The 13,435-nt window shown below is 46.3% G+C and overlaps 1 protein-coding gene across 7 annotated transcripts in view; it reads right to left on the reverse strand.

The window, feature by feature from the left end:
• ACACA (acetyl-CoA carboxylase alpha) overlaps positions 1-13,435 on the reverse strand; it is a 286,531-nt gene that overhangs the window by 25,135 nt on the left and 247,961 nt on the right. For all 7 annotated transcript variants that reach the window (XM_070772628.1, XM_070772626.1, XM_070772625.1 and 4 more), the window contains 3 exons: positions 10,411-10,507; positions 9,435-9,570; positions 1,349-1,526 (listed from right to left, as the gene is read on the reverse strand). In XM_070772628.1, coding sequence (XP_070628729.1) covers positions 1,349-1,526; positions 9,435-9,570; positions 10,411-10,507 — 411 coding nt within the window. The remainder of the gene's footprint in view (positions 1-1,348; positions 1,527-9,434; positions 9,571-10,410; positions 10,508-13,435) is intronic.

Genomic DNA, 13,435 nt, shown 5'->3' on the forward strand with positions numbered 1-13,435 from the left:
GCGCCTGTGGTAAAGAATCTGCCGATGCAGCAATGCAAGAGATGTGGGTTCGATGCCTGGGTGGGGAACATCCCCTGGAGTAGAAAGTGGCACCCCACGCCACTCTTCTTGCCTGGAAAATTCCATGGACAGAGGGGCCTGGCAAGCTACAGTCCATGGGGTCGAAAGAGTCAGACACGACTGAGCGACTAACACATTCACCGGTTGATATGTGTATGTGTATATGTGTATAACCTGGTATCAGATCAGAGGCTAAGCTGGGACTTAAAGGTCAGTCCTTAAGTATAGAACGTTAGCACAGCGGTTTGACAATAAAACCACTGGATTCTCTTAAGCAGCTATTGAAATAAGAGGCTGAAATTTGGGGGAAAGGGGGGAGACGTAGGTGCTCTAACAAAATGACTGGATATAGGGACTGGCGTGGAAAATGTCAAGGAAATATGGTGTAAGATTTATGAAAAGGCTGAAAACCAATCACGAAAGGAAGTTGGATTTGGTCCATTTTGTTTCAGGCGCCGATGCCTAACAGAAGCTTGGGATTTTCACTGCAGTTCTCTGCGAGCTGCGAACACTGCTGTCCAAGCCTCGAGGGAGGCACTGCCCTGGGGGAGAAGCTTGGGTTGGAACCACAGAACGTGGGTGCCGCGAAGCACCTCGATGGTCATCCAGCTCATCCCACAGACAAGGGGAAGCAGCTCAGGGAGAGTGAGGACCGCTCCGATTTCCCTCTAGCCTGCGGCAGGGTCTGGTGAAGACTCCAGGACTCCAGACTAACAGCTCAGTGCTTCTGCCCCACCTCGCTGTAAGCCACCTCTGCCACATACCTAAGAAGGAGATAGTGAGGGACTTCCCTGGCGGTCCAGTGGTTGAGATTTCTCCTTCCAATGCAGGGAGTGTGGGTTCGATTCCTAGTCGGGGAGCTAGGATTCCACACGCCTCATGGCCAAAAAACCAAAACATGAAATAGAAGCAATACTGTCACAAATTCAAAGGAGACTTTAAAAATGGTCCATATTAAGAAAAAAAAAAAACTTAAAAAAAAAAAGATACTGAATAGGTCGATGTGAACAACCAATAGGAGAGAGTCTCTCAAGTTGGAGGGCCCGGATGGAGGATTTCACAGTAAAAGAATCGAGGGTGGGGGATCACATGGGAAAGTCTGACTCCAGCCTGGCTCCCTTCTCGTGCTGGCGGATGCTACCTAGAAAGCCTAGCTTTGTGACCCTGGAGCCCTCTGGGGACAGTCTGAGTCAGATAAAGGCCCCTCGGTTAGACAGGCTCTCCGGAGGACACCCGACAGCGGGAGGCTCCCCAGGGGCAGTGAGAGGAAGCAAGGAAGGAGCACTACCTGCTCTCGCGGTCCGCATACATCTCCATGTGCCGCGGGTTGATGGTGGGGTCAATCACCACCCAGGAGCCGCCTCGGAGCTCGGCCTGAGGCGGGATGTAGACCATCACGGGCTGCGAGCACTCCCGTAAGCCGTCCACGATGTAAGCGCCGAACTTCAGCACCTGGTCGTACATATCTGGGGAGAAAGAGACAAATCAAAGGCCATGAAGCGGTGCTTCCAAACACTGCTCCCGTCACGGTACACGGAGAAATAAGGCACTCGTGGCCAGAGGTGACAGGTCTGGCGGTGCAGCCACCCCAGGTCCTGGAGACTAAAGCGGCCAGTGTCCCCAGCTGTGTCCTGTTTAAGACCCCAGGCGATCTTCCAAAGCACGCCAGCTGTGCACTGTCTGGGTGTCCCTGGTGGTCTACGGGTTAAGAATCTGCCTGCCCATGCAGGGGACACAGGTTCGACCCCTGGTCCAGGAGGATTCCACATGCGCAGGGCAACTATGCCCGTGTGCCGCAACTGCTAAGCCTGTGCTCCACAACAAGAGAAGTTACCGCAACAAGAAGCCCAAGCAACACAACGAAGAGGAGCCCCTGCTGGCCGCGGCCAGAGAAAGCCTGCGCAGTGACGGAGACCCAGCACAGCCAAAACGAAAACAAATACATCTTAAAAAAAAAAAAGTGCACTGTCTTTCATGAGATACAGGGTGAAGGCCCTGTGGGCTGCATCTCCATTTTACATCTCCCCTGAATTTCTGTACTCAGGTCTCACCGCATTAATTCACACTCGCTCTACCAGTGTTGAGTATTTTTCATGTCAATATGTGATCTCTCTCACTACATTAAGTTTTCTGAAGGAACTATTCAAGCTCTTTTCAATTCTTCTCATGATACTTAGCATATGATAAGCCCTCCGAATGCACAGCTAATGAAACTGGATCCTTCAAATATTTTATCTCCAAAAAACTGCATCTTCCATCTTTGCATCCCCAGGGTCCTGGCCGGTGCCTGGAACATAGTGCTTAGTAAGTGTGTGCTGAATAAATGAATGAGTACATGCATGCTTTGCAAAAAACACAGTGAGAAAGAAAAAATTATCAGCTGCATTTTTATCAGGGTATCAATGAGAGAAAAAATTTTAAATGCATATGTATTTATTGGAAATATCACACAACCACAGGAAAAGAGGAACCACCTCTTTATTCTGCAAAAGAGCATGTGCTGTAACACCCCTCACCCCCACCCCCCGACCCAGCCAAGGCCAGAAGCAGCCTGAAGAAAAGGGACCCCTGGTGTGAAAATAGAGGCAGTCCTTGGAAAGCAGGATCCGGGATCCGTTATTTATTTCCCAATAATTTATGGCTTTTCCCCATTTCCTAGCTCACTGAAGTCTAAACACTGCTAAAGTTTCAGGTTTATGATTCCAGATGTTTAATGAGTATTTCAGTGGAACCACAATGGATCCTTTGAAACACCAAATAGCAGGTTCAACTGAGTTCAAACTTTCCTATCAAAGAGAGGATCTCAATTTGGAATAAATCAGTCTGGAAAGCCAAAGCAAAGAAGGATTTTTTTCAGGAATTTAAGAGCAGACCAAAGAGAAATTGCTTTCATTGTAGTTACTGGCAAATTAAACTGCTACCTTCTCCAAAGTAAAAACGGCCTTCTCTCTATATGAATCATCAGTGAGCACGAGGGACCTGTGGAGGGAAGTGCGCCTCTCTCCACTGCTCCAACCTGGCTGGCTGGTCTGTGAAGGAATCCCCCCAGTTCAGAAATTGCCCCAGGAAAAACTCCCCATTCTGTGTGGAATGTGAATGGTCATACACTCTGTATATATGATCAGAACAAAGACATTTATTCCTTTGGGAGGAAAGCAAAGATCCAAAAAATTTACTGCTAATTACACAACTGCTGTATGAAGAGCAGGGAATAAAGGACTTTAAGCGCTTTACGCTAATTCCGTGGTTATGAAAATAATTGCTCAGTTCAAATTATTTTAACTAAATTAATTCTTTAGTGGATATTTCAACCAGAGCTACATAATAAAATAATTGTGTAATTAGCAGTACATTTTTCAGTGCTGCCAAGAGTATAGTCTCAGAAACTGAGTAACAGAAAGGAGTGGCCCTCAGTGGTATCACACGCGGAGAAGAAATGGGAAGCGGAGATAAAATGACCAAGTGGAACAAAAGGAAATGGCACAAAACAATCGTTCCATGTGAAAAACAAAAAGTAAGTTAAGAGGTAAATGACTGCGTTTCCAGCCTCTTCGCTCACTTCTGTTGGGTTTGGGTGTTTTAAGTCTTCACTGAATTTGGTACAATATCGCTTCTGTTGTTTATGTTCTGGTTTTTGGCCTGTGAGGCATATGGGATATTAGTTTCACAAACAGGGATCAAACCTGCATCCTTTTGCATGGGAAAGCAAACTATTAACCACTGGCCTGCTAGAGAAGTTGGCTCTGTTAAAGATGTGTCTATATCGAAATCCAGCTCTGTACTGTGATGAACAGATCCGGCTCCCAAAAAAGGAGAGGACTTTATTCAAAATCTACTTCCCGTGTATAATTTAAAAAACCTTGATTTTGCGCATAAGCAAATTGTTTGGGATAAAGCTGAGTATGCGTGCATTTTATTTTTGGGAAATGGACTTTGGTCCCTCTTTTTATCTTCACAGCTAGCTTACTGTATACCAGGAAGCATGACTGCATGTACACACACGTATGAACCAGGAGCATGACTGCATGTACACACACGTATGAATCAGGAGCATGACTGCAAGTACACACACGTATGAATCAATCATCAGGAAACTCTGCTTCTTCTTGAACCCAAGTGACAGGTGAGTAAACTGAGCTTAAGCAAGTAAGAGGCAGAGTTGAGACTCTGAACCCAGATCTTTCTGGCTCTTGTAAGTCCACATTCTACTACTACATTCTTTTTTTTTTTTTTTTAAAGAGTTTTTAAAAAGATTTTTTGATGTGGACTATTTTTTGAGTCTTTAATGAATGTGTTACAATATTGCTTCTATTTTATGTTTTGGTTTTTTGGCCACGAGGCATGTAGGACCTTAGCTTCCCAACCAGGGATGGAACCCACACCGCCTGCTTTGGGAGACGAAGTCTTAACCAATGGACCACCGGGGAAGTCCCTTTACTGCTACATTCTTAGCCCACCACTGTTAATTCAAGAAAAGAGCATGAAACCAAAATAATCTGCTGTCCTGGATCTGCTGCAACAGCTGAGTCAAATGAAAGCCTGAAGAGAGACATGAATAAATGAGTATTTCTGAATTTTGCCTGGACTTTCGATTCTGTTCAGAGATAGCAGAACTTGTACTAGCAGCTTTGTGCTGGGCTTGGATCTGACTGCCAAACAATTATCTTCAGGCCTCCAAGACCGTGAGCAGAAAAGAAGCATCAAGCTTCACTGAACCTGACAAGTTCGGGACGGAAAACAATGCCCCCATCTAACCTGGACCATCAACAGCCCCCCTCAACCCCCACCCCCGCCAATCCAAACCATCAAAACACGCAGAAAGCAACAAAGGCTGTTAGAATATAATAAACACACGCACAAACTCCACACACAACATGCTTGTACTGGGTCCCAGCTGCCCCAAACCAGACATTTCTGTAAGGCAGGTTGAAGCGCTTAGCAACGATCTGAATCACATTTGTTTGAAATCCCTTCATATTTCAGAGGCAGAGCAAAAGCACAGCCAGAAGCAGCAGGGGAAGGGGGATCCCCAAGGGTTTCGGCTAGACATCAGTCTGGGGAACTGCAAAGCGATGCATATGCTGACTGTCAACTCTCGGAGCTGAGAAACGCAACGGGAATGGAAAATACTGATAGGTTCCTCCTCGGAGAGGCGGGAGCCTGCGGATTTCTAAGTGTTCTGGGCAAAACCCATCTGCATCAATGGTGATCACGCAGCCTTCCCAGGGTGTTCTCGGCACCCCGGCACCAACCCTGTCTGGGGCCTTCATTGTGACCCAACGGGGATACTCCTCAGTGGCCACATGTACCAAACAAGAGAGGAGGGTGGGAGGGTGCTTCCGCAGCGCCCCACTCTTTCAAAACCGAGACAGATCTCATTGGCTTGGGGCGAGATTATCTTAGGAGCTGAAGGTAAACATCAGGCGTACACAGGCTACAGACACATCACGTCTCTTATGAGTTCATTATGGCTGGCTGACGTGGTATTTCAACATCCAAGTAATCAGAGACTTTAAAATAGACTTTCATTCCAGTTAAAGTTTTCAATAAATGTGTTTTTTTTTATTGTTATTTATAACCTGTCCTGGGAAAAAATAATAAGTATAACATGAAAAGCCGACTGAGAGTGACCCTGTAGCACCAGCAGTGAGGCAGCTTAATATCACTGGGATTTGCATCCTATCAAGCTATTCATGCTGAGGCTGGGACCCTGGTGCTAATTTCTAGTAAATTTCACGCTTGACGTCTCCCTGTTGTGGGTCATTGCCGGTTCGTCTAAATAAACTGCTTCCAAATGGCTCTTCCATCTAAATATTCAGCCAGTTTTTATAATTTAATTTTGCATTATGCTGAATAGCCTTCCGGCCAGATAGAGCTCATTGGGAGAAAAAGCACCAATACCATCTTGACATGCTTTTATTTATTTATTTATATTTTTACTGCTCGAATTAGACCTCCTAGGCCGACTAGTAAAGAGTTTTTTTTTTCCCCTCCACTAATGTCAATTTTCAGCATAGCAAGAGCTGTCTCTAATCTTTTCCTACTCATTACACACAATTTTGGAGTCATTTTACCCACAGTGCAGTCGGCTCCTGGCTGTGTGTTTGTGTGCACTCAGGGATGGCATAATTGTTTATTTTCCCTCCCTGCATAATCCCCAGCCAGTATTGAAACCCAAACTGCAAACATCTCCCCAAGGGATATGGAATGACTCTCAGCTTTGGTCCCTTTACATGAGATAATATGTAGGAAACATCCTGACCTGTATGTAAATATGAGGGGGGAGGCTGTTCCTCCCCTCCCACTGCCACATTCCTCTCTATCTTCCCCAAAGCTTATTTGTCTTAAGCGATGTGTAAATGAATGCAGCAGCACCACAAATTCAGAAAACACAGCTGATCTTGTTCCATATCAGGCTAATAATTCATTTTTGATTAGGGATGGGGGTGGGGATGGGGAGGTTCTATTTAATGGGTATAGAGTTTTATGTCAGGGATGATGAAAAAGTTTGGGGTATAGAGAAGAGTGATGGTTACACAACATTGCAAGTGTATTTAATGCTGACAAATTATACATTTACAAATGGTTAATATGACAAACATTATGTTATGTATATTTTACAATAAAAAAACTGTAACTCATTTTCTGAGTTCTTGCAGTTTCTTGTCACAATCATCCCAAAGCAGAGGGGAGGTAGGTGGACAATTATACTTTCTCAGGAACCCAGATGTTCTATTCTTGGGATAGTATAGGAGGTCTTGTTCTGGCTCGTGGCTCTAAACTGTGCTGCAGGAAGTAAAATGGATCTGTGTTCTCATTTCTTAGCTAAACGATCTTGGGAAATTTACTTAACCTAAAGTCTCAATTTATGTAAATTGTGGATAATAATATAACTCACCCCTTAGAGGGGCTTGTTGTGACGATTATGTAAGATAATGCATGTAAAATGGTGAGTGCGGTTTCTGGTGAAAAGAGCTCAATGAATCTTAATTGTTGTTGCTCTTATGGTTACAGGGCGAGCAGCCAATCTGGGGCAGAGCCAAATGTGCAGGAGAATTAAGCTTCCCCTACAAGCAGCACATTGCAAACTTCTGAGCCCTAAATTTGTTGGGACAGAGTAGCTAGGCTGACTTACTCCTAAGTAATGTCAGGATGAGTGAATTTTTCATGGTTTCCTAGAAAAGAGGTAGCTAAGGAGGAATAGCATTTGTATTCTCTTCCAAGTCTTAAAGTTTTTTTTTTTTTCTTTTGCTCAGTCATGTCCAACTCTTTGCGAACCCATGGACTGAAGTCTGCCAGGGTCCTTTGTCCACGGGATTTTCCAGGCAAGAATACTGGAATGGGTTGCCATTTCCCTATCCAGGGGATCTTCCCAACCCAGGGATCAAACCTGCATCTTTTGTGTCTCCTGCACTGGCAGGCGGGTTCTTTACCACTAGTGCTACCTGGGAAGCGACTTTTAATGTAAATCTTACAGCCAAGGGGTCTGGGATCAAGGGAAATCTGACGAATCTCAAACATACATACAGGAAAGGGATTCAGAGACTTCCCTGGCAGTCCAATGGCTAAGACCCTGTGCTTCCAAAGCAGGGGGCATGGATTTGATCCCTAGTCAGGGGACTGAGATCCCACATGCCATGGGGCATGGCCATAGAAATGAAAACAAACAAAAAAATAAATGAAAGGGATTTCAGCTACCTCCCCACCCCCACCCCCCTATACAGCATCATTCTCCTTTGAACACTGCGATATTTTATTTATACATCATGGGTTTAACTTTCTGCACAGGACATTTTTCTTGACTCCTGCAGGCAATGACTTTCCTGACTTATTTTTGTTTTCTCTGAAGCAGCATAGCTAGCTCCCTGCACGTAGGAACTCAATAAAAATGTGTAGGATTGACTTGTTTAACCTAGACTCTCAGTATCTCATGGTGGTTCCACTGATTTATCATCTTGGTCAAAAAATAATTCACCTTGAATAGGAATGTATGCAAACACTAACTTGCATGTATAGTCCAAGTCTCCCCAAACAAAGTGCAAGATGGGGCAGTTCTCCAGTAAACGTGGACAAAGGGGGCCTTTTCTACTAAAATAAAACAAAACAAAAAAACCCCACAAAAATTGCCCTGGCTGTCTACATTTGGGTAGGGAGGCTGGCCATCTGTGCAGGGGTTTTCCTGGCTGAGGAAGGGAAAGATGTTGGCAGAAGGCTCTCACTCCCTCCACACACAGCTGATGATCTGAAAGAGGGTAACTTCTCCGGGCTTTTCTTCCCTCAAAGGCAAGAGATGCTCCTGCCCCAAGCTACTCTGGGTGCTTTATTGAGTTCATTCCCTCACATATTCTCTGCCTTCCCTCGGATCACGCTATTCACTTCATAGGATCGACTCCCCCCTCCCTCTCCTCCCCTAATCCACTCTTGAGCTCGCCCTGAGTCAGTCCTCTCTGGCTTCCACACAGCCGTGAACCTCTAGCCACTGGAGACAAAGCTTCACGACGCTGGGAGGGAGAGTACGTTTGCCAGAATCGTCCATGGTGGCCCCGCACACAGGAGTCTCGGTAATTGCAATTCGGGCACAAAGCAGGGCCTTCCTAATCATGGTCTAATGCGCTGGAGTCACAGGCCCGCGGCTGCTGTCAGATCATCATAAAACACAGCACAGATTGCCACCGACAACACCCTCTGGTATCGAATTTGTTCATTTTCTCCTGATGAGGGCTAATTTCAGTATCTATCTTAGTCGGGGTAGAGCATTAAAGAGTAACACCAACAAAGAGAATGGCCACAAAAGAGGCATAAGGACTTAGCACGACTCAGGACCATCAGAAAGTCCACTGCTCACTAAACCTCCAACGGCGGTTCACCTAGATAACCCTAGTAGATGGTTCTGAAACTTTGTATGGAGCAGTTAAAAATGAATTTTCCCATTCAAGTTACAACTCGGAAGGTATCTCAGAGCGTAACCCCCCAAGGAGAAGGCAGTGGCACCCCACTGCAGTACTCTTGCCTGAAAAATCCCATGGACAGAGGAGCCTGGTAGGCTATAGTCCATCGGTCACGAAGAGTCGGACACGACTGAGCGAATTCACTTTCACTTTTCACTTTCATGCATTGGAGAAGGAAATGGCAACCCACTCCAGTGTTCTTGCCTGGAGAATCCCAGGGACAGAGGAGCCTGGTGGGCTGCCGTCTATGGGGTCGAACAGAGTTGGACACGACTGAAGCGACGCAGCAGCAGCAGCAACCCCCCAAAGCCTAGGGTGATGTGCTCAGGACACCCGGAAGCTCTGTGTGATATGAACACTTGCCACCTCTGCTGCAGGGTTCAGGGGCACTGGTCCCACCCTCCAGCCCAGGGCCGGACCAGTCACCTTTCATCCCACCGGAGAAGCCTCTCCAGTTGGCAAAGACCATCAGAGGCAGCCCTTCACGGTTGAAGTCCTTAATGGCCTGATACGTCTTAAACGCGGAGTCTGGGAACCAAACCTGGCCAGCCTGCTGGATAATCTGTTGGGAAAAGCCAAAGAGAAAGACACAAATAATGACACAGCTTGAAGGGGGAATCTCTTCAAGAAGGTGAGGTTTTACTGTTAAAAACTAGAAAAAAAAAAATTAAACCAAAGTTGTTCATCAAGATCAGCATCCTTCAAATAAAAAAGAAGAAAGGATCCTGGCTCTTGGACTTTGTTAAATATGCCTCTTTTTCAGCCTTGATTCCACCACAGCCCTTAGCCCCAAGGGGGGAACCTTACTGCTTCCAAGGGAAGGACAGGACCTGAGGCATTCTTGATCAATGCTTCCTAGGGCCACCTGAGGTGACCTGACTATACAACCCCAGCAAGCCCCCTGGTTAGTCTCCACGTGCGGCCACCTCTGTGCCTGGTGAAGCTTCCCTCCTCCGCTTAGTCAGCGGCCCCCACGGGCCCCCACTGCATAACCCCTAGGGAGGCTGTGAAAACCTAATCCAGACTGCGGCATTCACGTCTGACGTTGAGGGCAGGCGTCCTTATCAGTTCCAGAAGCAGCTCTGCCACGCATGTGCTTGGAGAACCCAGGACCAGTGAGCCCGCAGCATCACCTCAGCCGTCTTCCGGCAAGACCACATTTTCCACAAAAGGAGACTTTTTTCTAGCATCCGTAAGACCACTGTAAAGACCTAAGAATTTAGCTTGTGGTGGATTCCGAGTCATCTTAAAAGTAAGCACGTGATGGTCTAGACTCATTCAAGGCTGCTGACTGTCCTGCCTGTAAAACTGGTGGTTCGCAATGCTCCCAGTATATCCACGGCTCTGCAGCGGGGAAACAGAGCCCCAGGCATGGGCACTCAGGGTACTAGAGGTGACCTACCTTGGCTTCAGAATCCAGGTTTGCAGGATCAGCCGGGATGCTCAGCTCCACTGTTCGGGTTTCTACGGCAACTACTCCCACGGGTATTCCTCCTAGCCTGATAAAAAACGAGCCGTGTGAGGGCCTGGTGGATGTCATCGTTACAGCTAGTCAATTATTTTCCAATCCTACATCAACACCTTGGTGGAGGGGGAAGTGGAGACAAATGTAGAGTCGGGGGAAATCGGACTCTTCCTGGGGTAAAATATTACTTTACAGATTTGGTAAATACGGTAAATTGGAAGGAAAGCACCCTCAGAGTCACGCCTGTTCCCCAGCACAGGATAGATTTAAACCAAGGCTTGTACCAGGGAAGCCCCTTCATTAAGACTCAACAGCCTAGTACGTGTATGAGATCTTGTGCACGTGGGCATGTGTGCACACATGTGCACGCACACACACACATTTTCAATCACTGTAATAGGTGAAATTGCTCAGTTCACAGCAGGTCTTTGGTAAAGATGGAGAGGAATGGTTGGACAGGTGGTGGTAACCTGAAACTCCACTGTAACAGAGCTGTCGTTGTCTATGGACTACTAATAACGGGCTTCCAGGTAAGACGTGACGGGAGAGTAGGTCTCACCATCGGGCGTATGGATGGGGAGTCTGCAGGCGTGTTGTAGGATGATGAAAGATATACACCAAGTGTTGGGAGGTGGTTAAACAAGCCCTCAACTTCCTCTTCCATTGGAAAAGAGCGAGGGGCCAGGGATAACCTTCAGAAGTAACCTTGGTGGAACAGGTGATCTATATTGGAAGGATATATTTAATCTCTATGCTCTGTTAATTAAAAAAAAGTTCTTCAGGGGCTCAAAGCCCCTGCACCTGTACTTCGTGACACCCTCCCACACGTGGTCCTCATAAAGATTTCCTAGTAAAAATCAGGAAGGCAGAGAGAAAGTGGGTGAGTGCGAGCAAGTCTGCAAGGTACAGGGTGAGTCCTCACTCTGGAAAAAGTGATTCAATCTTCACCTTCTGAGCTGCATTCCTTGGGGTTGGGGCTGGAGCAGGTTATAGTCTCCCATTCCCCACGGCATCTCCATAACAAAGTTTTCCGTGGAGGATGCTCTTTGGTTGTCACACTGGCTATTGGAGATGGATTCCTGTCATCACAAGAGGCCTGACAGGGGCCAGAGTGGGGACCACCCACCCCCTTGTCACTTGCCTGCACTGAATCAGAACCAAAAGCCCTCTAGACAACCAGACAACGAGCGGCAGGTACACAGGAGGGTTCAGAAATATTTCTGTTCACAATGATTAACAATCCAACTGGAAACTTGTAATTGCAAAAGCCACCCTAAATCGGTAACTTATAACTTATATATTAGGGCCCATGTGACCTAATAAAGAACATCTTTATCCGAGTATTACAGTTATTTATTGAACTTGAAAACAGCTCAGAACAACTTCTGTTTTCTATTATACTTCATATAAATTTTATCAGGCTAGCACATGAAGATGCTACATCTTGTTTTATAGTGTGTCCCTGGACAAGGTGCCATGGAATAATAAAAGACAATTTACAGCCAATAGCACACATATTCCAAACATACATACCAAAGATGAGTTTTGGCAGCACTTACAGTAACAATCCCAGAAGAATACATTTATATTTATTTCTCGAAATGCCATTGCTTTAGAAAGAAGCTGGCTCCATTTGTGTTTTATATACTTGTGAGCATGTGTGTGTGGTTTGGAGTGAGAAGCCCAGAACTCATCAGATGGAAAGAAAGAGAGTCAGGGTGAGTGTTGCAATAAACAATGGCAGAGCTAACCGAAGCCAAGCTTGACTGATCTTGCTCGTGGAACAAGCCCTGTTCTTCCCATCTTAAGTGGGAAGCATTATTCTCTTATTTCCCACGGGAGGATCTTAAAGACATTAACAAAGGTTTGGTTTATCTGAGGCTTAAAATCAGGCATATTTTTTACGGAGGGGAAAACTGAAGCAGAGTATAGTTGAGAGATGCTTTCTCAAAAAGTTGGTCCCAGTGTCCTTCAAAGACTCCCTATAGCAAACCAATAGGTCCCAAGTAGGGGGGCTCTCTCCCCAGTGGGACTTCTCTAGACACAAAGAATAATCCTCCTTGGGACTTGGAAGCCCGTGGTGAGGCAGAAGCCTGGGATGCCAGAAAAAAATGGGAACTAGTCCCTGGGAGCCGTGGCTTGGGCCAACTCCAGGCTGACTCTTATTCAGACCCACAGGGGAAGAGCCCGTCTGTGGGATTTGCCATCTGATGGCCCCTTGTCACTGGCAGCACGAGGTCTGCTGACCGGCTGGGCGGAAACAACCATAAAGCCTAGAATTATTTTCAAGGCTGGAATCTAAATCTCCCCCCGACGTGGCATGCTTGAGAATCTGGAGCAGGTGCCACTTTTCACCAAGATAAGGGAAACTGATTGCCCCCGAGAGGCAGGTGAGCTCCAGATGTGGGTCCCCAGGGTGGCATGTCTCCGTGGCGCGGGGCCAGATTAAGATCAGCCTTGGCAGGTGCTCGTTACGGCAAGCGGTGCAGATTATTCCGTGCAGGGCTCGCTGTTGAGTGAAGCGCTTCTTAGAGTGGGTATTAAAATTTAATAGAAACTTCGATTCCCCACTTGAAAAATAGAGGTATTCCTGCAAACTATTCCAGCTTATTTTACTCCTGTTTCAGGTCAACTCTTTTTTTTTTTTTGTAATTCAAATCTGATGATAAGCCAGTCTAGTGCATTTGTTACTAGAATAATCTTGATGCCCTGAAGGAACTTCTTCCGGTTACACCGATCTTTCAGGGGGGTCACATAGAGAAGTAGATGAGTCTGATTCACTGGGAACCTACTTTGAAAAGAAAATGTTTTTTGAAGGTCATAGTGGGGGGTGTCTCTGGTGAGCTATGGCTATCGTGGTTGGGCTTTACGGCCCCCAGAGAGCTTTGCTTGTGGCATTATGAAAAGGAAATGTCGTCAAAACCAGACTTCAGATTAAACGCGTCGCTGGAGTTACATGCTG

This window comes from Bos indicus, chromosome 19 (assembly GCF_029378745.1).
Source record: "Bos indicus isolate NIAB-ARS_2022 breed Sahiwal x Tharparkar chromosome 19, NIAB-ARS_B.indTharparkar_mat_pri_1.0, whole genome shotgun sequence".
Taxonomy (NCBI): Eukaryota; Metazoa; Chordata; class Mammalia; order Artiodactyla; family Bovidae; genus Bos; species Bos indicus.